At 31.9% G+C, this 21,838-nt stretch overlaps 3 protein-coding genes and 1 pseudogene across 4 annotated transcripts; 2 read left to right on the top strand and 2 right to left on the bottom strand.

Moving 5' to 3' along the window:
• Window positions 1–1,307: 1,307 nt before the first annotated feature.
• Window positions 1,308–3,258, bottom strand: LOC120218951 (annotated as a pseudogene).
• Window positions 3,259–3,291: 33 nt separating this feature from the next.
• LOC120218997 (uncharacterized methyltransferase At2g41040, chloroplastic-like) lies at window positions 3,292–7,596 on the bottom strand. Its single transcript, XM_039215862.1, has 8 exons — window positions 7,219–7,596; window positions 6,782–6,882; window positions 6,570–6,710; window positions 5,891–5,972; window positions 5,398–5,591; window positions 5,180–5,291; window positions 3,840–3,944; window positions 3,292–3,475 (listed from the first exon to the last, which is right to left on the bottom strand). Exons 1-8 carry the CDS (start codon window positions 7,381–7,383, stop codon window positions 3,347–3,349), a joined length of 1,029 nt encoding a protein of 342 aa, XP_039071793.1. The 5' UTR covers window positions 7,384–7,596; the 3' UTR covers window positions 3,292–3,346.
• Window positions 7,597–10,438: 2,842 nt separating this feature from the next.
• Window positions 10,439–19,841, top strand: LOC120218998 (protein CHLORORESPIRATORY REDUCTION 6, chloroplastic-like). Its single transcript, XM_039215863.1, has 5 exons — window positions 10,439–10,762; window positions 10,995–11,126; window positions 11,212–11,420; window positions 11,506–11,723; window positions 19,831–19,841. The coding sequence occupies exons 1-4, from the start codon at window positions 10,549–10,551 to the stop codon at window positions 11,710–11,712; spliced, it is 762 nt and encodes a 253-aa protein (XP_039071794.1). The 5' UTR covers window positions 10,439–10,548; the 3' UTR covers window positions 11,713–11,723; window positions 19,831–19,841.
• On the top strand, window positions 19,436–21,048 carry LOC120218999. 2 transcript variants are annotated; one of them, XM_039215864.1, is made up of 5 exons: window positions 19,436–19,721; window positions 19,817–19,866; window positions 19,941–20,031; window positions 20,405–20,472; window positions 20,607–21,048. In XM_039215864.1, the coding sequence occupies exons 1-5, from the start codon at window positions 19,658–19,660 to the stop codon at window positions 20,802–20,804; spliced, it is 471 nt and encodes a 156-aa protein (XP_039071795.1). In that variant the 5' UTR covers window positions 19,436–19,657; the 3' UTR covers window positions 20,805–21,048. The 2 variants fall into 2 exon arrangements, with proteins under 2 accessions (XP_039071795.1, XP_039071796.1); XM_039215865.1 differs by having other exon boundaries at window positions 19,959–20,031.
• The last annotated feature ends 790 nt before the right edge of the window (window positions 21,049–21,838 follow it).

The raw sequence follows: 21,838 nt of genomic DNA on the forward strand, positions 1-21,838 counted from the left end.
CCATTGAATGAAGTTTTAATTTCTTTGATTTCGAGCATTAAGTTTTCAGAACTTATAATTTAGTATTGTTATTGTTTGTTATGTTATTTCTGTTAACATTTGATTCTGGTCACGATATTTGTAAATATTGTAATTTAGTCATCATATGGAAGTTGGTTTAATTACTGTTTGATCCCTTATGTTTCTAGCTTATTTTATTTTGGTCCCTAATGATATTTTTGGGTTATTTTGGTTTCTAGTACCTGTATTTTTAATGTTTGCTATCTGGGTTGTGGTTTATTTGTAACTTCTATTTTAGTCCTTTAAGTTTCTGTATTTGTATTTTGGTCCTTAAATTTATATTTTTTGCTATTTTAGTCCTTTAGGTTTATGTCTTTACTGTTTTAGTCCATAAGATTATGTTTTTTGCCATTTTAGGTCCTTTAAGTTTCTGTTTTTATTCTAGTCCCCTATGTATGAATATTTCACAATATGATGTATTTTATTAAATAAATATTATCCATGATTATTAAATAAATGCATGTTGTTTTTTTATTATTTTATTTCATTTGTATGTTGTTGTTTTTTTTATATATTATTTTTATTTAATATTTATTTCCATTATGTTTCTTTATCTAGTATATGATATTCGAATAGTTTCAAAAACACCGATTTGTAGAATGAGCATGAAAAGTTTCACTTGGTCGAAGTGATGCGATCCGATACGGCATTTTAACAAAATGTTAACTTGAAATCAATTTTATTTTGCTAATTAATTCATTTCATGTTTTAAATCGAACAATGCATTGCATGTTTCTCTAAATAACAGTTTATTTTACGCAAATTTCGATTCTCCATTTTATATTTGATTCGTGTTTTTTAATATCAATGGGGAGGGAATATTCTAATACTGATAAGAAATATTCGAGTTAGCTTTCCCGATGAAGGATTGCTAATTTTTAGATTTCTTTTCGAATTAAAGAATTTTCTCTATTTATTTAATTCGAAGTAAATTAATCAATGTTCGATAAATGGATCATATTTTAACTTTATACACGTAACCGACTCCCGGATCTTTTTAAAACGAATCTTTGGTAAACACAGACTAGTTTTGTCTTAAAAAATGATTTTTTTCTTAAAATTATTTTAAAATGCGTTTTTTGAGTATTCGACCTACCTAACCCAAATGTCGATGGCAACTATTATCCAATTTCATCCAAATTAATCCAAAATCATCAACTTTTCCAAATTAAAGTCATAATCATTTTTAAAATAATATTTAATTATTTTTCTAAAAAAATGGTTATAACAGTGGTTTTTCTCTAGAGTTTCCCCGTGTGGTTAAAAAAAGAAACGTTGATGCCCTACGAGTTCTGTCCCGCTAGAGGAGTTGTAGGCCCGCATTGGGTGCGCTTAATCGCCTGCTAACAGTCATCAGGTCCTCGCCTCTTAAACCACCCCAACTCTTCCCCTTTTTTATCATGATCTTAATAGATTCTGACTATAATGAAACCGAGTAAAATAAGACCTTTAAAATGGAGGTGAAACTTACCTAATATTTCTCCCATCTATCTTACGTCTGGCTCATCATCGTCCACTATCGTTGAACGTGACGTCTCGTTTGTCAATTCGTCGTTTCCAAAGTCTTGCGGGATCATGAAATATGGGTTACGCGTCTCGTTTTTTAGTGTTCCAACACATAATCCAGCTGACAAAATCCAAGGGTTTTAAACTTTAAACTCATTTGACTGATTCATCAAACTCAAAATCCAAGTTTTTTTAAAAATTCCAATCATTATATCTCACCTTGCACCCCCAAAGAGCAATGGATGAATGATTCTTGGAGACTTCTGTCATATGAAGTGCAGTAGTTTCCAGCACCTTTGAATTGCCTGTTCTAATGTCTTTTCTTTATGAACACTACTTTTGCAATGTTTATAGTGTCTGGCTGTCTGCCTAATCCAATTAAGGGCGTGGATTATGATCATTAATCAGAAACTCTGTACGAAGTGGGTTTGTACTTGATGAAAATTGATGAATAACAAACCTGAACACTGGAACAATACACAAGCTTCTGAAGATCTTCTAATCTGACAACATCATGATAGACGTAGCGACGAACCTGACGAAGCCTGTGGAAACTATGTGATGGTACGCAGTGAGGGCAGACACTTATGCAACGATCCAAACGAAACAACTTCTTTTCATTCTTTTTTGCAGTCTCATGGTAATCTTATGAACACCCCACGAAGAATTTATTCGTGTAGATGGCTTCCAGCCATGCAGGCTTTTGAATTCCCTAAAAATCACAAGAAATTCGAACCATGATTTCAATAACCCACGAAAAGAAGACTTAAGGGAGCTTTGATAGATAGGTAAGACAAACCAAGATCGTCAATATTAAGAGTACTTGAAAGAAGATATCCTTTGTGCTTGAGTAGCAGCAGTTATCCTGAGTGTGGAGTCGAAAGAATAGAGAAAGAGATGGTGGTATAAGATCAATAATGATGGACGTTCACAAAGGGGTGTATATCCACAATATCCTGTGAATATATAGTAGGGATATGGCTATGGGGAGGAATTGGAAACCGGGAAAAGGAAGAGAGATAAAAATAAAGTTAGATGGGAATATTTGAGAAGAAGGTGGGCGCTGTTTCCATGTTCAAATAATAAAGTTAGATGGGAGTATTTGAGAAGTAGGTGGGCGCTGTTTCCATTTTCAAATGGTTGAATAGTTAAAAATCTTTAAAACTTATATTATTTTAAAATAAACACGGTTTTATAATCATTTTAATAAAAAAATTACATCCAACGTTCTTTTGTTCTTTTTTCGTTTTATCTGTAGTTTTTTTGGAAAATTACTTTATACATTATTGATGATGATAAAAATTCTACAAATAAAATTCTAGATATTTAACTATTGCATCCAACATTTTTTTTTTGCTCTTCCAATTACAACATTCAAATAAATTCATCCTCCAAGGTTTTTCAACTCTAATTTAATTTCCATTGTCATCAAATCTTTAATCAAGTCATCATGTGGCGTCTCAGGTAACTGTTTTGTGTTTAATCTTGTTATCATGTAACATCTCAACACCAACTTGATCATTATGAAGCAAATAATCTGTAACAAAACGGGAACAGCAGTCAGCAGGCTAATTTAGATAATCAGAATGTCATTATGAAGCACTAATACAGTCTTTCAAGTATTTACACAATCATCAGTTCAGCAGGCAATGTTTACATCGCATTAATAAGAAGATGCACCTCACTATACATTGCATTTGTGTAATTGATTATATCGTAAAACAAATCATCATAATAAATGCTGCATAAACAAAACGCTTCAAATGATCCAAATCCAACTTCAAGGCTTCCGAGCAGAAAACATAATGAAAGATTGCTGAACCTTCTTTGAATAGTTGGTAAGACCAGAATTTGTGCATAATTCCTCCATCTCCTCCTCTGTGAGGAAGTTATAACTTTGCATAACCCTCTGCAACAAATATGATATTTTTTTAAAATAAATGTTATAAACTGCAACGAAATCAGAAAGCTAAGAATGATGTCTGATAGAACTCTGGTACTGCAACCAGGAATCAAAATACCAGTTGGAATTTCCCTTTTGCATAAGTTGGGGACGTTATTTATAGTTAAGGCATTTAGAAACAAATATATATTAGCAAAAGTGAATGGTAGAAATAAAATGAGACGGGAATTGGGAAATGCAAGCCTGATCAAGCACTCAGGTTAGCCAATGCTAAAATGTTTTACAAATAGGCATCTTTTCTGAACAAATGGAGAACATCCTAATACACAGCAACAAAGTTTTAAAAACAACCAAAAACACTGTAGTTTACCTCTCTGAAAGGTCGTATTATCCAGGGAGTAGAAGAAGTATAACGAAGAAAAGTGCTCCCAACAAAGACTCCGCCACTTCTCAATATACAACTAATTTCAGCAAACTAAAGATAAATAAAAGCATGTGCCCATATAAGAAAATTTTCTAGCTCAGAAAAATGTCCTGAACATAATCACATGGATCGCGGTACGCTTGGTACGGGAACGTGGAACGGAATCGCAATTCGCTAGGTCCCTAAAATTCGGTACGGGGGTAGACTTCTTTCGGATCGCTCCGGTACGATGTACCATATAAATTGGTACGATGTACCAGTTTCTTAGATAGAGATCAATTATGCATGGCTCCTTTAGGAACAAAATAATTCAAAACTCAAAATCTAATATGCATAAATCCGATTGAAGGACTAAAATAAATTGAATCAAAAATGAGCATGGCTCCTTTAGGAATAAACCCACGCAAACAAAAATGGACCACCCTGGACCCCAATTAAACGACAGTGTTTAACCAAACTATCTAAAGCCTTTAAAATTTAACCTAAAAATAGATCATAATTTATGCTAAACCTAATCCCTTCCCCTGCGCCGTTTTGAACCTCTTCTCTTCTTCATCCTCTACTCCTCACACCCGCATGGCCGAAAGTCTTCACAGCCCCAGACCCGAGCAACTTCGAACCCTCTTCTCTTCCATCACCTGAGAAGGAAACCCAAAAGGCTTCGATCATCGATCATCAGCCCCGACGAGGAGCTGTTTTGAAACGGTTTCCCCTCTCCCTCTTATTCTCCTCTGATTTTTTCTCTCAAACCCCCAATCCCTTTATTTTTCTAATTGCATCTCCTCTTATCCCTGCTGCAAAACTACGATGTACCGAATCGCGATTTTGAAACGATCCGAACGCGTTCGTACTGCGTTTTGGATCGCAACGTTCAGTACGTAGATCGTGGCCAAATGAGCGATTTATGTAACTATGGTCCTGAAAGCTATAGCAATACACTTGAAGAAGTAAAGTTGCCCTGTAGTAGCATGCTACGTGAAAAAAAAAACATTTAATCATCATAAACTCCAGCTGCGAGGATTTTTCACATCTCAGTCTACAAGACAACAAATTCAAGGATGCTTTATTGAATTGATTCTTTTCTCTAGATGAGACCTGCAAATGAATTATAGGAAAATTTTGCCCAATCAAACCAGTTTTAGGGACAAACAAATTTGGACAGAAAGAAGAAAAGAACAAAGTCAGTTTATGTATCCTGGAGGTGTAAAAACAAGAACATTATGGGAGATCTGCAAGGAAATGTTTCAGGAAAACTGCAGTACAAAGACAGATAAAAGAATGCTTACGGCATTGGAAGGAGATGGCCAGCAATGCAAGGCAGCACCAGCATGTACAGCGTCAATAGAACTGGATGAGAACGGAAGCCTGGAAACATCAGCCCTGACAAGAGCAATATTACTGCAAATTCCAATGAAGTATTGATCAGTTCCTGGCAAGAAACAAAATATAAAACCTTTAACGATATCTGCTTCAACCTTAAAATTAAAGCAGCAAAGATAATTACCTAGCTGAAATAGACGCATCTTGCTTAATGAAACCATTACATTGCCGGAGCATGTTTTCAGAAAAATCAAGTGCAATAACACTAGAATATGTCCCTGATTTGGAAAATTTCCGGGAAAACAAACCACTTCCACAGCTAACATCCACTAAAGTGCCACCTTCTGCAGGTTTAAAGTACTCCTGAGCCATTCTGAACTGCATTATTTTGAAAACATAAAAGTTAGACAAAAATAGCAATGATGCAAACTCAACAAATAAGCCAAATGATATAAGGATTTCGGTGATATAATTCAGCTTGCTTGGGAGAAAGAAACAACTTGGAACACATTACCCTTCTATGTCATCCACTTTCATTGAGAGGTTCCATAAAACAATATGAGCATATGTATAAATTTATATTCTACAAGGGGTCCATTTCTTTGGACTGACCTGCAAAGATCTATTCATCCATTTTTGGTAAATTTAAAAGTGATATGAAACTGGTAAAAGTTTACCTCTTCATCAGCCCCCGGAAAGCCACTTCGATTAAAATTTTGACGCCAGCCTCTTTCATAGAGAAACGATACCAAAGGACTCCTAGAAAATATGAAAGCACGATCTAGTGAAACAATAACTTTATACCAAAAAAACAATAGCTATGCCACAAAATGTCATGGTTGGAGGTGCATTTTGAGGTTATTATCATTCTTGTAGCAGCTTGTGAATTGTTCAGGACTATTAACTTAATTGAGACTTAGTACAATCCTGAAACTAATAACTGATAGAAAGTATTGTGAGTTAGTGAAATAATAGATTTAGGCTCTATTGGTTATTACTTATATTACTTGCTTTTTACTTTTAACTGGAAGCAGAGTAAAAAATGTGTAGATGCGTACAAAACTACAATTTTTAAAGATTTGGAAGAAGACTCCAAATATCTACAAGTGTTCGGAGAATTGTTACAGCCATCCTTATTCCAACGTCATCAGATTGCAGATATATTTGGAATCTGAAGACTAGTACATCATTTCGCTCTGTGTGCTGATCATCTTTCTACCTGAATCAGATTCCAAAAGATATAGTAATTCCAGGATTTCAACTACCTGTTAACCTAAATTCTAAGATAGAATGCAAAACCAGATCTGTGTCAAGGTATCTAGTGTGAATCTATGTATATATATTAACTTGGCATACCAGAATAGCTCGGTGCGAACTGGTTTGACTTCAGTGTAGCTTCTCAATCCAGCAGTGACAGTCAAGTCCAGATATACATCTTTACTCGAGTATGATTTGTTGCATTTTTTACACTTGAATCCAGACCGGTAGATGGCATCCCTTCAAGTTTTGCAAACCCATTAGACTGATATACAACAACATGATCAAAGATTAAATATTCTATAACTTACAAGTTTAAACCCGGAGGGCCTTTTCTTATCAGTGGCTCATAGCATACAGGGCAAGAAACCAACTCCGTTTCCACTGTTTGATTTTGCTGAGTTCTTAAATCCTGACTTCTCTATTTAAGGTTCAGCTGTGACACTTTTGCAGCAAAGAGAAGTAATACCAAAGGGGTAAAAAAGAACAAAAAAATCCAACACAAGCAGAGGACAGGCGAACGAAAAACTCTTGAAATTCAGTAATGTATTACCTAAAAGTAGCATGGTGTTTTCAGCACATCAGAAAGTAACTAACAACTTAAACTTTCATTAATTAATTCGAAATTTTCAATTACTATAAAAATCTGCCTTTTTATCTGTCAACGATTCAAGTTGCTCAAAGCTAGTGGGAATTCAACCAAAAAATAGATCTTTATAGGAAAAAAATAAAAAGTAAAAGTGTTTACCGGCTCCACAGCGACTGCTGAGTTCGCCCGAACAGTGAAGCGGAAGGGTTGAGAAGAGAAATAGAGAGAAGGAGAAGGACGAAACGGCAACTCATGAGAAAAATAAGAGCATTTCGGGAACAGAAATTTGGGAGGGGGACGAAGAGAGGGTGGAGCAATCGCCATTAAAGGGATGGGAAATGGAGAGATTGACTCACCGAATCGCTGAAATGTGGTTTATGCAAAGTTTGGCGCTTTGGGTATTATACAATGCAGATATGTTCGTCGGTTTGTTTTTATCTTTCCTGTGGAATTAGCGGCAGAAACGTCAGCAACCATGGCTCCGCTACTAAAATATAAGTGGAAAATCTCCATGGGAGAAAAACTAATTTATGACTCATAATATTCCACATTTTAAATTGTGTATTACTTTTACCATTCAATTTTAAATTATTTTAATTATAGTATTAGATCTTAATTTCGAACAATACAATTTCATGATTTGTTTTTTTTATGTTAACTTTAACTTATGTATCGATTTTGTTATTTTAAAATGTTTCAATTTTAGGTACTGAATTTTAATTTATGTATCAATTTGGTCCTTATATAAAATCGTCATTGTCTTTTTGGGTCATCATTGATTGTCATTCGTACCAAGATTGTGTCAAAATACTTTCATTTCACTCTTTTTTTTTCCTTTTTAGATTTATTTTCACGTAATCTACACAAAATAGATGAAAATTGTCTAACTGTTTGGCGTTCTAATATTTTGATCTCTTATGATATCCATATGATAGGTTGGTTTCAAGGTATGTTATTCATTTTCTTAAAGGTATGCTTCTCATTATTCAAATTTCAAATAAACACCTAAAATCCCTAAAATTCAAGAAGGCTCATAAACCCTAAAAGATGATGAATATGTTATGTTTAATTTTTTTAGTCTAAAAAAGATTTTGAAAAAAACTACACAGATAAAATGACAGAGGACGATGAGATATGTTCAAGGGTGTCTAAGATAATTACAAAAAAATAACTTGTATATATAACTTAGATGTTATGATTGAATCTCAAAGGTCACACTAGTCATTGAGACGACTCGAAATAAAGTTATTAAATTAAATTAAATTAAAAATAAGATAAAAGTAATAGAATGTGTAAGTAACAAGAATTAAATATATAACTATAATGTATTTGTTAACTATCATGTCGATAACTTCGTCAAATATTAATAACATGTGACTTGATTGCCATCATTTTAATAGTTAAATAATCTAATTAACAAAATTTTAAAACCAACTATCATTTTAAAATCCCTAAATAGTTAGTTAGTCATAAGTGTAATTTATCCTAAATTTAATTTAATACATTTTATAATTATTACTTTGAATAAAAATTAAATTTATATACTAGTTTTAATTAAAAACTTCGAAAAATTATACAACACTCGTCGAGCGTGGATGAATACTGTTAACGATGAGCACCATTAAATTAATTTATAAAATGTTAAATTATAAATTACTAAACATATAATTATAAATTAGTTAAAAATCTAAATGTAATTTAATTAAAATACAATATTTATAAACATTAGTTTTTAGGGTAAACTATATCATTGACCACCTAACTATTTACCCTTTTTACTTTAACCACCAATTTTTTAATTTTGTCAATCGGATCATATGACTATTTAAATATTGTCAATCATTCCATCTGTCGTTAAATATTAAAGTAGGAGATTATGTGTCATTTAATAAAATTTATATAATTATACATTTAGTCCTCATTACTTACACATTCTATTAATTTGGTCTTAACTTTTCATTAATTCAATAAATTTAATCATCAATCAGATGGTGACACATTAATATATATACCAATATTATAATTGATTAATATGTGAATGTATTTTATTTATATTTTAAATCATTTTAATGAAAAATAAAAGCAATTTTAATATATTATAATTGAAATATAAAGAAGAGCTTCGTTGACTTAGAATTTTTCTGATAGTTGATGGCTTATCGTAGTAAGCATTTTAACTTATGCTTTGATTGTTTATATCCTGGTTAAAGTAAGAATTTTATATTTTAATTATTTATTCATTATATATTTCAAGAAAATTTGAGGGGAAACTTGATTTATTGATTTATTTTTATTTTAATATAGAGTTGTTAAATAAGATTAGAGTTCGATTGACGTTATAATTTTTTAAAATATAAGATATAATATCAATTCAATAAAATTAAAATAATGAAGACAATTTATTAATTTAAAATATGAAAAATGATACATTTCAATTATAACATGTTAAATTCACTTTTATTTTAATTTTTTGCATTAAATGTGATTTAAAATATAAATAAAAACATACTCATTCATTAATCAATTATAATATTTGTTTATATATATTTTATATTTTCATACTATTCAATTATATCATGTCTGAGTCATTTATTACCATTAACTATATTATAAATTATATAGATTATGTTATGTCTATTACACAAATTTAGTGGTATAGCTTAGTGGTTAGGGTGTTTAAATTTTCAACTTACGTCCCAGGTTCAAACCCCACTAGCAGAGGTTATTGATTTAATTTATTTTTCATTCATTCAATTGTGACACATGTTATCATCGAATTAAGGATTAAATTTATTGAATCAAATAAATGCTAATACCAACTTAATAGAATGTGTAAGTAATGAGGACTAAATGTATAATTATACAATTTTTATTAACTGTCACATCATCTCCTCTTTTAATATTTAACGACAGGTGGCTTGGTTGACAAGATTTAAATAATTAGGTGACCACATTGACAAAATTAAAAAATCGATGATTAAAATAAAAGGGCAAAATAATTAGGCTGTCAATGGCCCTAAAAACTAATGTTTTAATAATTGTATTTTAATTAAATTATATTTAAAATTTTAATTAATTTATAATTATAAATTTAATACTTTACAATTTAATGTTTTATAAATTAATTAAATAATATTCATTATTAATCGTATTTATTTATACTCGTCGATTATGACAGCATCAACTCAATCAAGTATTAAACTGACAAAAAAAAACTTAGGATATCAAATTGAATATCGAGGCTAATTTCTACTTTTAAAAATATCATTAACACTTTATCATTTGCAATAATAAGTTACTTCAAAACAACTTTTTTAAGCAGGGAACACGATAGGATTGAGCTGCATCCTACAAAAACCTCACACAACGGATATGATATGAGCTTCAAAAACATATGGCCGATAGCACAAGACGCTTGAGATAAAAAAAAAACTAAAACCTAAATAACATAATCGAACTATAAAAACTTCATTCGGACCATAACATTCCATGGCTACTGCCATTAATCCTTTACTTCCCCTTTCTCCTTCCCTCAAGCATAACATTCCCTCTTCAACCCAATGGATTTCATGCAAACCCATCTCAGCTTTAATCCCAACTCTGCCTATTTCCCACTTCACTCCACAAAGAGGACTGCTTTCACCCTCTGTTTCCTTCAATCCTTCCGGAAATTTTGACATCTCCTTGTATGGTGATGAGGATGGTAAGAATCTGAATTCCATTACTAAACTTTGTTCCAAGCTAAGATTCTGCGATTTTTTTCGTTTTTTGCTCCCACTTTTAGCTCAGTCTCGAGTTCATCTTAGCTGTAAATACTTACCCATATTCCTGGAAATTGGAGGGTTGATTGTGGTTAGGAATATAAAAGTAGATGAGGGTCTAGTTGTCCATGATTAACACTGGCAATTCATGCATCCGAAACTGTTTCTTAACAGATTCCACTCAAGCAGAGCCTCCAATGCCTCCAAGTGAAGGTCGAATTGAAGTAATAATTGATAATGATGCTATAAGCCGGCTTGATTTGTCCCCATTTCAGAAGGCTACAGGAATTACTTCACCTTTATCTGGTATGGATCGTAGAAAAAAGACACAAATTTACTTTTATTTCGATCGTGTTGTTTGATTAATGAATGACGGCACTGATGTTTCCAGCTGAACCAAAAGAGTATCTGGAAAAGACAATTGGATTTACAATTAATTATACAAGAGAGGATCCACATGATCCACGAGAATTGTCTGAATTCCCCGATGTAAGGTTATGGTTCGTAAGGCTGGATGCTGCCTATCCTTGGCTCCCCGTGCTGTTGGACTGGCGAGCCGGGGAATTAGCTCGTTATGCTGCCATGTTAGTCCCCCACCAGGTACCATATCTGTACTGCAAATTTGAAATGCACCATCTAATAATAAGATCGATAGATGAGCGGGTTTTTTTCTTCTTCTTGGCAGATGAGTATGAGAATGGGGGTTGTATTTAATCCAGAGGCCTTGGAATTGTTCATTATGAAAAAGGTGTTCATTGTATACTCTTGGCTGAAACATAATGGCATTCCAAAACCCAGATTGAAAACGAGCGACATGGCTAGGATGCTTGGATTTGGGATTGGAGATGAACTTTTTGACATGATTGATCAACACCCACTTGATTCATCCTAAAATTGAGCATCGTCTCCATGTTTGTGTTCTTCATCAATAATTGACACTTCAGCTATGAGCATGGAGTTTGAGTTAGTGCTTCACCCAGCTGAAGCATTACCCCCACCTTGTATGTGTTTATGTAACAACTTTTAAATCTACCAACGAGGAAACGGGGATGAAAACCCAAAACAATTCAGACGACTATTTCATTATGATTATTGTTTTTACTTAATTGTTGTGTTCTTGATCTACTTCTTAGTTGATTAAACCAACACCCTTATCGAATAGTGGTTAAGACTCCTTTATTAAGTTCAAATATTAGTATAATTTTATATCTCCCTCCTCATTGTAGTAAAAAAATATTTAATTAAATAACTATCTATTGAATTTTTATAATTATAATGTATTGATATACCTAAAATTAAATTTGTGATTATTATAGAGTAAAATTCATATTTTTAAAAAGAAAATTATATTTTCTATTACGTATCATACATAACAATTAATAAAAAAATTTCTAAATGAGAAACCGAGCATTCGGCGCTTTGGCAAATGGCAATGGTACTAATGGGCTTCAACTGCAATCCACTCATATAAGTATAAAAGCCTACTTTAATATTATTGGGCGTGCATGTCTTTTTCTTGGATAAACAATTGACCCATACAATTCAATTTCTCTTACTCATTGGTTTAGTTCGAATGGAATATTATAAAAATTTATTAAAAAAATTTAAAAAATTATTTTAATTTGTAATGATAAGATTGAAAAGTAGATGAACTTTCTCTCTCTCTACATTTATTTATCCATCCGAGGATAAAAAAGAAAGTTAATTTCTGCCATTAACCAAACAAAGAGATGGGGGAACCAAGCCCGGAGTTTCAATCCCTGCAAGAATGACATTTACAGCCAGTTAGAACTTTCTCATGCATCAGATTTAGGGTATTTAAAATTTTAGATTAGGAATCCTAAACTTGTACAAAAATTTAGACAACATCGATCGAAGAGATAACCATTGTCGAAAAAGGTCGGGTGCTTTCAGTTTATATCCTTTTCATTCTTTTATTATGATACGACTAGAACTCACCCCTTCTCATGCCAAGTGTGAAAAGCGTGAACAAGTCATCAACTCGATCATAGCCATGCACGGAAATTATCTTCTCCCAAATTACATGAATCAGTCGTTTTAGCAATTTAAAGTGCCATGGCCAAACAATTAGGTTTGAGTGATGGTACTTCATATATTTATAGTATAAAGAGACAAAATCATTTCTCTTTACTAACCTCGTTTAAGAGGGACCAAAAGGGAAGTCTTAAAATTTGTGTTTCCAACAAGCATAAAGGCAATTGGATGGTGTCGGTGGACGGTGTATTGATTGGCAACATTCCTCGGCGCGCTCACGCCATATTGTAAAGAGGATGGGCTCACATATAAGGAGTAGCTAGGCAAGGGCTCACGCCGCCCCATGTGAGAATGTATGTACGACAAAGCACGTGAGCTTGTGTGGGGGAAAGACTAGGTATGGGAAGGCAAGAAACCCATGTATCTACCTATATTATTATATGGACATGAGAGTTTGATGAATTTAATTCAAACATGGAAGAAAGATTGCTTTTGTTGCAATGCCTTTGAATGGTGAGACAAATGTCGTCAAATAGCTAATGCAATGCTTATACATCTCGATCAAGGATTCGTTCAAATTTTGTTGTCTTTTTGGGACGAGAAAGTTGAGTTGCGACTGTTGTTGGTTTAAGCTTGTTCGTTGGCCAAACTTTTTACGCTCGTATGAATAAACCATTTCGTGCTAAGACTAGTTAATAATCTTCTACGAAAATGAAGCTTCATTATATAGATATTGGACCACTTCAAGCAATTAAGGATAGGATAAACTACATAAATAGTCATTGAATTTTTAAGATATTTGTATTTTGGTCATCAAACTTTTAAAATTTACAATATAATCATTAAACTTTTAATTTACCTTCATCATCATTTCATCCAATTTTCCCATCTTTATATCACGCCGAATCTTTTAGTTAAATTTGGATGAGTTTCAAATGAAGCACACTTTTAAGTTTTAAGGGGAAATGAGAAATAATGGATGAAGAAAATTATGATAAATGATTGAAATTTCGTGGAAAAATAATCAAGCCATCGAGTATAGTGATGGTGATCAGAAGAACACCAGACAATGGTGACATAGATGAAAGTAGACCGATGATTCCCAATTAGTTTGAGAAACTAGAAGTTTTTTTTGGGAGAAAAATGACTTTAATGTGTGACATTATCATTTTTTAGTAACAGTTGACGATAATGACCTAAATGAAAGAGAATAAAAAGTTTAGTGAATATATTGCAAATTTGAAAATCTGGTGACAAAAAATACAAATGCCCTAACAATTAGATGACTATTTGTAACATCCCAAAAGTCGGGTCAGTGATCAAAATAGAAGTTTTGGAAACTTAGCGACCAATCTCATAAAAGATTAAAAGTTCAGGGACTTAATAGAAAGATTTTGATGTTGGGTGTAATAATAAAATTTGAAAGTAATAAGGGTATTATAGTCATTTTACAAGCAAAATTTTTATTTCCCTTTATATAGGTTATTAAACACGTGGAAAGCGAAATGAAAGAAGAAAAGAACAAGAAGAGTCTGGAGATGGTGAAACTATCTTCTTCTCTCTTCCCGTGTCTTCATGTATAAGGTAAGTTGGTTTCAAGCTGGTTAATTCTTTTGTTTTAAAGTTGGTTTTGATTCTTAGAGTGATAGAAAAGAATAAGGAAAGCTTAAGATGTCTTAAAACTCAAAGATTATCAAGTTATGAGAGATTGAAGATAAGAGGTTCAAAATTGAAATCTTGGAAAAGAGTTAGTAATTGAAGTTGAAAGTTAAATTTGACTTGTCAACAGTCAAAATAAGAAATTCAAAGTATTTGAAACGAATTTAGAACATGTTGAGAAATTGGTAAGATTCTTGGTTTTTAAATTCAAGATAGAATATTGAATATTAAGGAGAGTTATAGTGATATAAGTTGTCTAGAAGAAGTGTAGTTAAATTTAAAGGGCTAAAAGGAGGTTATATAAGAAGAATTAAGTAAGTTTGGGTGAATTTTCGTGCTTAAAATGTGATTTCTGGGTTAGGGGTATCGGTACCCATTCAACAGGTACTGATATATTCTCAAACGAAAAATTACAGAATGCAATGACGGTATCGATACCCCCTAAAGGAAAAATGTGAATATTGGTTTATTAAGTTGTTTAAGTTGCTAGTATCAAATTACAAGGTGTAGGTATCTAATAATTGTCTTAAAATGTATATTTATATAGATTTTGAGCTTAAAGCAATTCCGGAACATTTGGCAAGTAAGATCGATGAAGGGAAAGTTAAGAGATCGAATTGACTAGTGAGGCCAGGTGAGTGTATATTAGATATTATATGATGTTTAATGGAAATAAGACTTGCGACAAGTCTATTTTCGATAGTATTATGCATGAATTCATGAATCTGAGCATGTGTTTGCTATGAGTGTATGAGTAATATGTTATTATATGTGTGTCATGATTTGTATGAATATATGTTAGTGTGATAAGATATAGGGACCGGTATAAGTATTATATTTGTTTACATAAATTATATGATGATATAAGAATAGATATAAAATTACATGAGTATAAAAGATAAGTCATGTGATAAGATTTATGGAATTTATGGAAATGAAAATATATGAATATGAAGAGTTATAAGAGAACAAATATAAGTTATATGATAGTGAAATATAAGACTATGTGAATATATGATTATAAGATAAAATATGTAATAACAAGAGAATATGGTGAAAGAGAATTCCTGAGAACAGTAGGAACTAGATAAACATGTGTAAATGTTATATGAATAATAGAAATATGAGTTAGACCAATACATAGTGGTATGATCAATTATGAGAATTAGTGTATTAGAGTTATAGGATTTATGGAGAATTAAAGAAAATTAGATAAGATTGAATTATAGAATAAACTGGGAATAATATATCACTTAGGAAACTTGAATATAAAGTGATGATATGCATCTATAATATAAGATATATGTTTATAAATAGGACATAGGTTATGTAATATCAGTGCATATCCAGAAATAAAGAACAAGATAGGTGATACGATATAAACTATATTATGAATTAGTGATGTAGGAATGTGATATAAATATGAAATAAAAGTTGTGTTATATGATAAATATAAACATATGAGAATAAGAGATAAGATAAGTGACTTTGTGATAGAAGCTATATGACCATGAATTTTGTAAATAGGAACAATTTAAGTGATATGTGACTATGAGTATTTGAATATGTATCTCTGTGATGTGATATATGAGGTCATATGAAATATTATACGACTACGTAATTATATGGAAAAGAATATATGTGCATGTGAATTATATGGAAATGAACTACGTGACTGGATGTGATCTTATGAAAATTGATAATGAGCTATGTGAAAGAGCTATGAGACTATTTGTATATGTGATATGAATATGTGAATGTATAATAATATGAATATTACTGCCCATGTTATATGTCCTGAGAGCTAGAGGTATAGTTGGCATGCCAAGAGTCGAGGGTCCACGCGGTCCTTCGGGACATATATGTATTCTTTGAAACATGTGTGAGGTATTTTGAGACACATACTTGATCCTTAGCATATGTATATGATTTTTAAAGAATGTTTTACGTGGTCCTTAGGGACATCTTATATGGCACTTCAGTGCATTTCTACGCAGCACTACAGTGCAATTCTACGCGACACTACAGTGCAATTCTACGTGGCACTTTGGTGCAATTATACGAGTTGTGGTGACACATTAGTGCACAACCTCTATAGACTCACATATCTATAGTTCTCACATGTGTACATGGGCTAATAAAGAAGATGATATAAAAGAACCTTGTATAATATTATGTGCTTTGTTTGTAATTTTTTTGATGTGAAATGATATATGTGATATGATGATGTGTGTATATATATATAGCTTGGTTAAGAAGAATAGGTACAAGAACATATGACAAAAAGATAAAGAACGAATATAAGACTATTAAAGAGATAATAATAAACTTATTACATACGATTTATATGCTTTGTGTTATGAAATATGTGACCAGAATTATATGATGATATGTGTGTTTCTTTGTGAAACAATATGTATGTGTATGATATACAAAATGTAATAAGTATAATATATATTAAATAGGAGTAATAATAATAGGTAAAATGAAATGGTATATATATATATATATGCGTTTATGTTTGGATGCATTCTATAGTTTATCATGATTACATGAAATGTGCATAATAGGAATTAGTTATGATATGCCATAGTCAGTTTATTTATGTCTCACTAAGTCATCGATTTAGCGTGTGAGTGTTTCACACGTAGGTTCCGGAAAAGCGAAAAGATACGCTAAGAGGAGCATAACAGGTCAGCATCTCCTTTATGAAGTTCAGATCAGAAAAGTAGTTGTAAATATATATATTGTTATATTAATTGTAGTTGGCATGTACTAAGAGAATGATATTAAATATGTTCTGATAGGTTTTGTAAGACCAAACGTTTTAGTTAATGAAAATCATTTATTTTCTCGAATTTTGAATTTGAATTTTAATCAATTTGTAAAGAAAAATATTTTGAAAAGTCAATGTGACACATCGGACTCGGATACGGGTTGGGGGTGTTACACTATTTATGTAATTACCCTTAAAAATATCAAACCAGACCATAGGATGTATCGTAAAGAAACATTAGGAAGAACATACATACATTTGTACCATACGCGGTCCAATATCTTTCAACGAGTTCTCGAAACATGTGATGTCGCTTTGTCTGCTGAATTCTCTTGCTCTTTTGCTTTCGTTACATTTGAATTCATATCTACACCCTGTTTGTTGAAGCCCAATCATTTCAATCAATTTACTCAATTTGTTGCATGTCAACTGGTATAAGGCATTTTGTTTTTTTATAATTGTCCACATTGCACCTTATTTTAAATTATAAATTCACATAATCGATTAATAAAATTATTTTTAATAAGATTAAAAATATAATTAGTAAAAACTTTCAAAAATATCCTACGAAAAGGTAAGGGCACGTTGCTTATAATGTTATTATAGTATATGAGATAGTGACATGGTCTAGTATAATAACAATTTAATAAATTCAATCATTCATATTAAAATATTATCATTTTAATTTTTGTTCGTCTCTTAAATTATCGTTCTTCTCCTATAAATGTTATATTATTTTCTTGTTATGAGAATTAAAGGTAATTTGTTGTTGCTTTATTGTATAAATAATTATCCAACTATTAATTCAATTTGATGGATTCATTTGATTTAATATTATCACAAAAAGATTAAATTAATAATATTTTCGAATATAAAGAGTTAAATTCATTGTTTTGTTTCGAATTATGATAAATTAATAGAATATTTAAGTTTTGATGTCTAAGACATTCATTTTAATTTTAACTATAAAGTAATGTTTGTGAAAAATTTAATTGAATGGTATATTTATAATTTTAGAAGAAGAATTGTTTATTATTAAAACTATAATTAAGTGATATAAAATGTAATTTGTTTTATTTAGTGTTTTTAATATCATAAAAAAAGTTTAACTTAAAAAGTAATTTGAAAAGTGATGAAAAAATTGACTAAATTTTTCCTCGAAACTTGGCCTTGCGGTTGGCCGAAGTGAGAACATGCAACGTGAACTGCTTAGACTCACGTGGCACAATCACCTTCCATGTAATTGTAGACTTCCGCGTCGAGTGACCGCACCATTGGGCTGCTAAAGACGGTAAGTAGCAAGTACCCAGTCCATTATAAGGCTATTTGGTGACACAAGAGGTGACTTTAACCTAGCTTCCGTCACCGTCACATTCAATCCCCTTGTTTCCCGTGACACGTGGATTTGGCCCACCTTGTCTCCCTCAAATGCTAACCATGCAACGTCTAATTAATTCCATTCATTCTATCTCGTATTTAAACTTGTTCATTAAGCACGTATCTAACCGTCTTAATATTTGAGAGATTTTTATTAATTTTTATGCATCAAGCATGACGTTTATAAAGATATATTCATCTTATGAATTTTTTAAATAAATATTATCTTATATTTATTTTTAACTAATAAAAAATTATGTTCATTAAGTTTAACTTAAACATTGGTTCTAATATCAAGAGATAAAATATTTATAATGATTCGAATTTGAATACATTATTTATAAAATAATTAAATTTTATTTAAACTAAAGATAAATTAACATCATTATGAAATTATATTGAATATTTTAAAATTTCCATTCATTAAGTTATGTTATTTTTTATTTAAACTATATTAAAATATTAGATTTATTCACAATTAAATTTTAATATGGTTTTGTTTATCCTTTAAAGGTTTGGTCACGTGTTCAAATCTCCTGATTTAATGTAGTTTAAGATAAAAAGAATTTTATAAAAGTATTTGTTATACTTGAAAATAAAAATAAAATTGTAATTATCAATCGATAGTGCTCAAGCTAACTCTAACGCTATATTTATATAAGAAAATAGTGGTTAAAATCCTTGTTAGCGTCTAAAAATCAGAGTTTAGACCTCATCAATATAATCTTATTTTGTAAGTTAAGTTTGGTATCAAAATAATATATATGTATGTATGTAAAATTATAAATTACAAGTTATAATATGGGAACTTGAAGTGGGTCCTTAGAGCAAAGTTGTAGTATATATAAAGGCAGGCAGTTCCAATGGTATAGAAATTCATCAGGAGACTTGCATTCAAAGTTCCTTTACTGATACCAAGAAGAAAAGAAAGAGTACTGAAACACGTATTTCTTTTACTGCTCTCAGAGCTCCATCAGATCTCTTAACAATTTCCCAGCACTTTTTCAAGCTTTTGTTTTTAATACTGCAAATGAGGCCTTCCAGTTTAGCAGTATCTTTTATGGTGTTGTTCATTTTCCTTTCCAGTGTTCAAGGTAAATTCCAGCTATTCTTTCTCTGTAACACAACAAGGCCTCCATTACATATCTTTTAAATTCTGACATCTTATCTTGTTGTTTGTTTTTGGTAGGGATTAGATTGGAGAAAAGTTTCAAATCATCATGGCATCCTAAATTGCATGTTGGTATCCAATTTCCTACATTTTTTATACATTCATTTCAATATAATTTAAAGAGCTGTTACTTAAAGTGTAGACCTGTTGTTTTATGCAGGAAGAAGCTTTCATGCAAAGCAGTAATGGAGTTGTGGGAGATGTCATATTCTGCAAAGAAGGACATTGTACAGGTACCCAGAAAGGGGGGGGGGAATAGCACACCACTGGTACTGGCTACCAAGCATTCATTAAGATTACTGTGGACCTCGGAGGCACAGCACAAAACATCATAAATTTACCCTCCCCTTGGATAGGAGCAGTTTTATTCCATATTCTTAGTGTAAATATTCCTTAAAAAGTCTCATAAGAACCAGGTCTCATAATATTCTGACAAAGCAGTTTTGTCAACAAAGAAGCTTCTCAAAACTATGATTAATTCCTCTTGAGTTGGGTCAACTATATGTTACATGGAGCATTTTGTGAAAGAAATGTGTGGTGTAGTCACCAAAGTTTCACTTTGTCTCTTGCACCAACTGACAACTTTTTTCACTTTCATTTTTGCAGGAAACAGTAGGAAACTTCTTACTGCAACTACTGCTATTGCTACTTCTACATCTGCCACCGGTCCAAAGGTTGGTTAATAGTCACCACTAGTAATTTATTTATTGGACTCGGTATTTAGTTGATTCATGCATTTATTACTTTCCCCCCCTTAATATAGGGTTTAGATATTCTCTTTGACATTATGTGCTCTCCATGTATCCAGAGCGAAGACAGTGGAGATAACAAAGCTAACCCTACTTCAAAAGTCAAATCAGGAAACCAAGAAAATGGTGGAAAGCAAGAGAAAGTCCATGTTGGTTCGCCGACAACTTCCGAGGTCCATGACCAATATGCGGATATTATGGAGATAGCTGAAATGGACTATTCACCAGCCAAGAGAAAACCTCCAATACACAACTAATAATGTTGTTGGGGGGGGGGGAAGGAATCGAAGACAATATTAAAAAGAGAAGAAGAATCAAAAGTTTTCCAGATAATTAAAGGAATGAGAAATCTGACGGCTTTCCAGGGATGCTGCAGTTTTTTAGGGTTAGAGAATGAACTTTTGTACATATAATATAGTATTTTATAACCATCATACTTGGTTGTTAAACCATCACTTTTGATGATTGAGTAATGATGCACCCTTTTTAGGCTTTATAACTTTACCATAGAATCAAAAACTCACAAATAACATCACAAACATTATAGATTTAATACCATGCATTGGTTGGAGAATGAACTTAGATCTTCACAGGAGATGTCTCATATATGAAAAACGGGATGCGGACCGAATTTAATAAAAGTGTACAAATAAGCATAAAGAAAAGTGCAGAAAAGGGGGAACTGAGATTTTCAATGAAGATGAAAAAGAAAAACCGACGTCTTAAATGAAATTAGGTATGGAGCCTTATCTGTAAACTGACCCTTGTGTGTTTTCTTTACTCATTTAGTGACCCACCCATGGATTTTGGGCTAGACCCACCATATTTAACTTACTGATTTTGGTGTTCGAATGGTCAGTGGTCACTTACATGTGGGCTCATGTGTTGTGGCCTCAGCAGTTAGATTTGGGTGGACCATGCAGATGAGTAAATGCTGGTTCGTGACAATGTTTTCGGTTCACTGGTGCAACCACTGATGGCTGGACGTATGGAGCTGTTTCCGATATAATTGCAAAGCATTTATTGGCCCCAAAGGCAAAATGCAGAACAGCTTACGGAATGCTGTTAGTTGGCATGTCTCCATTGACATTCTAATGGATGCAGAGTTCACCCGATCTTAGATGTCCGAAGCACTATCAGTAGGATAGCTCGTAGCCATATTTAACAGAACTGTTTCTGTTTACAATCAAGCGTGGACAGATACACAAATCGAATTCTGTTTCTCGAATTATCCTAGAGCTTCAGTATGAAGCCATATGAATGATCACAAACAAAGAATATAAAATCTATC

This window comes from Hibiscus syriacus, unplaced genomic scaffold, assembly GCF_006381635.1.
Source record: "Hibiscus syriacus cultivar Baekdansim isolate YM2019G1 unplaced genomic scaffold, ASM638163v2 tig00110202_pilon, whole genome shotgun sequence".
Lineage (NCBI taxonomy): Eukaryota > Viridiplantae > Streptophyta > Magnoliopsida > Malvales > Malvaceae > Hibiscus > Hibiscus syriacus.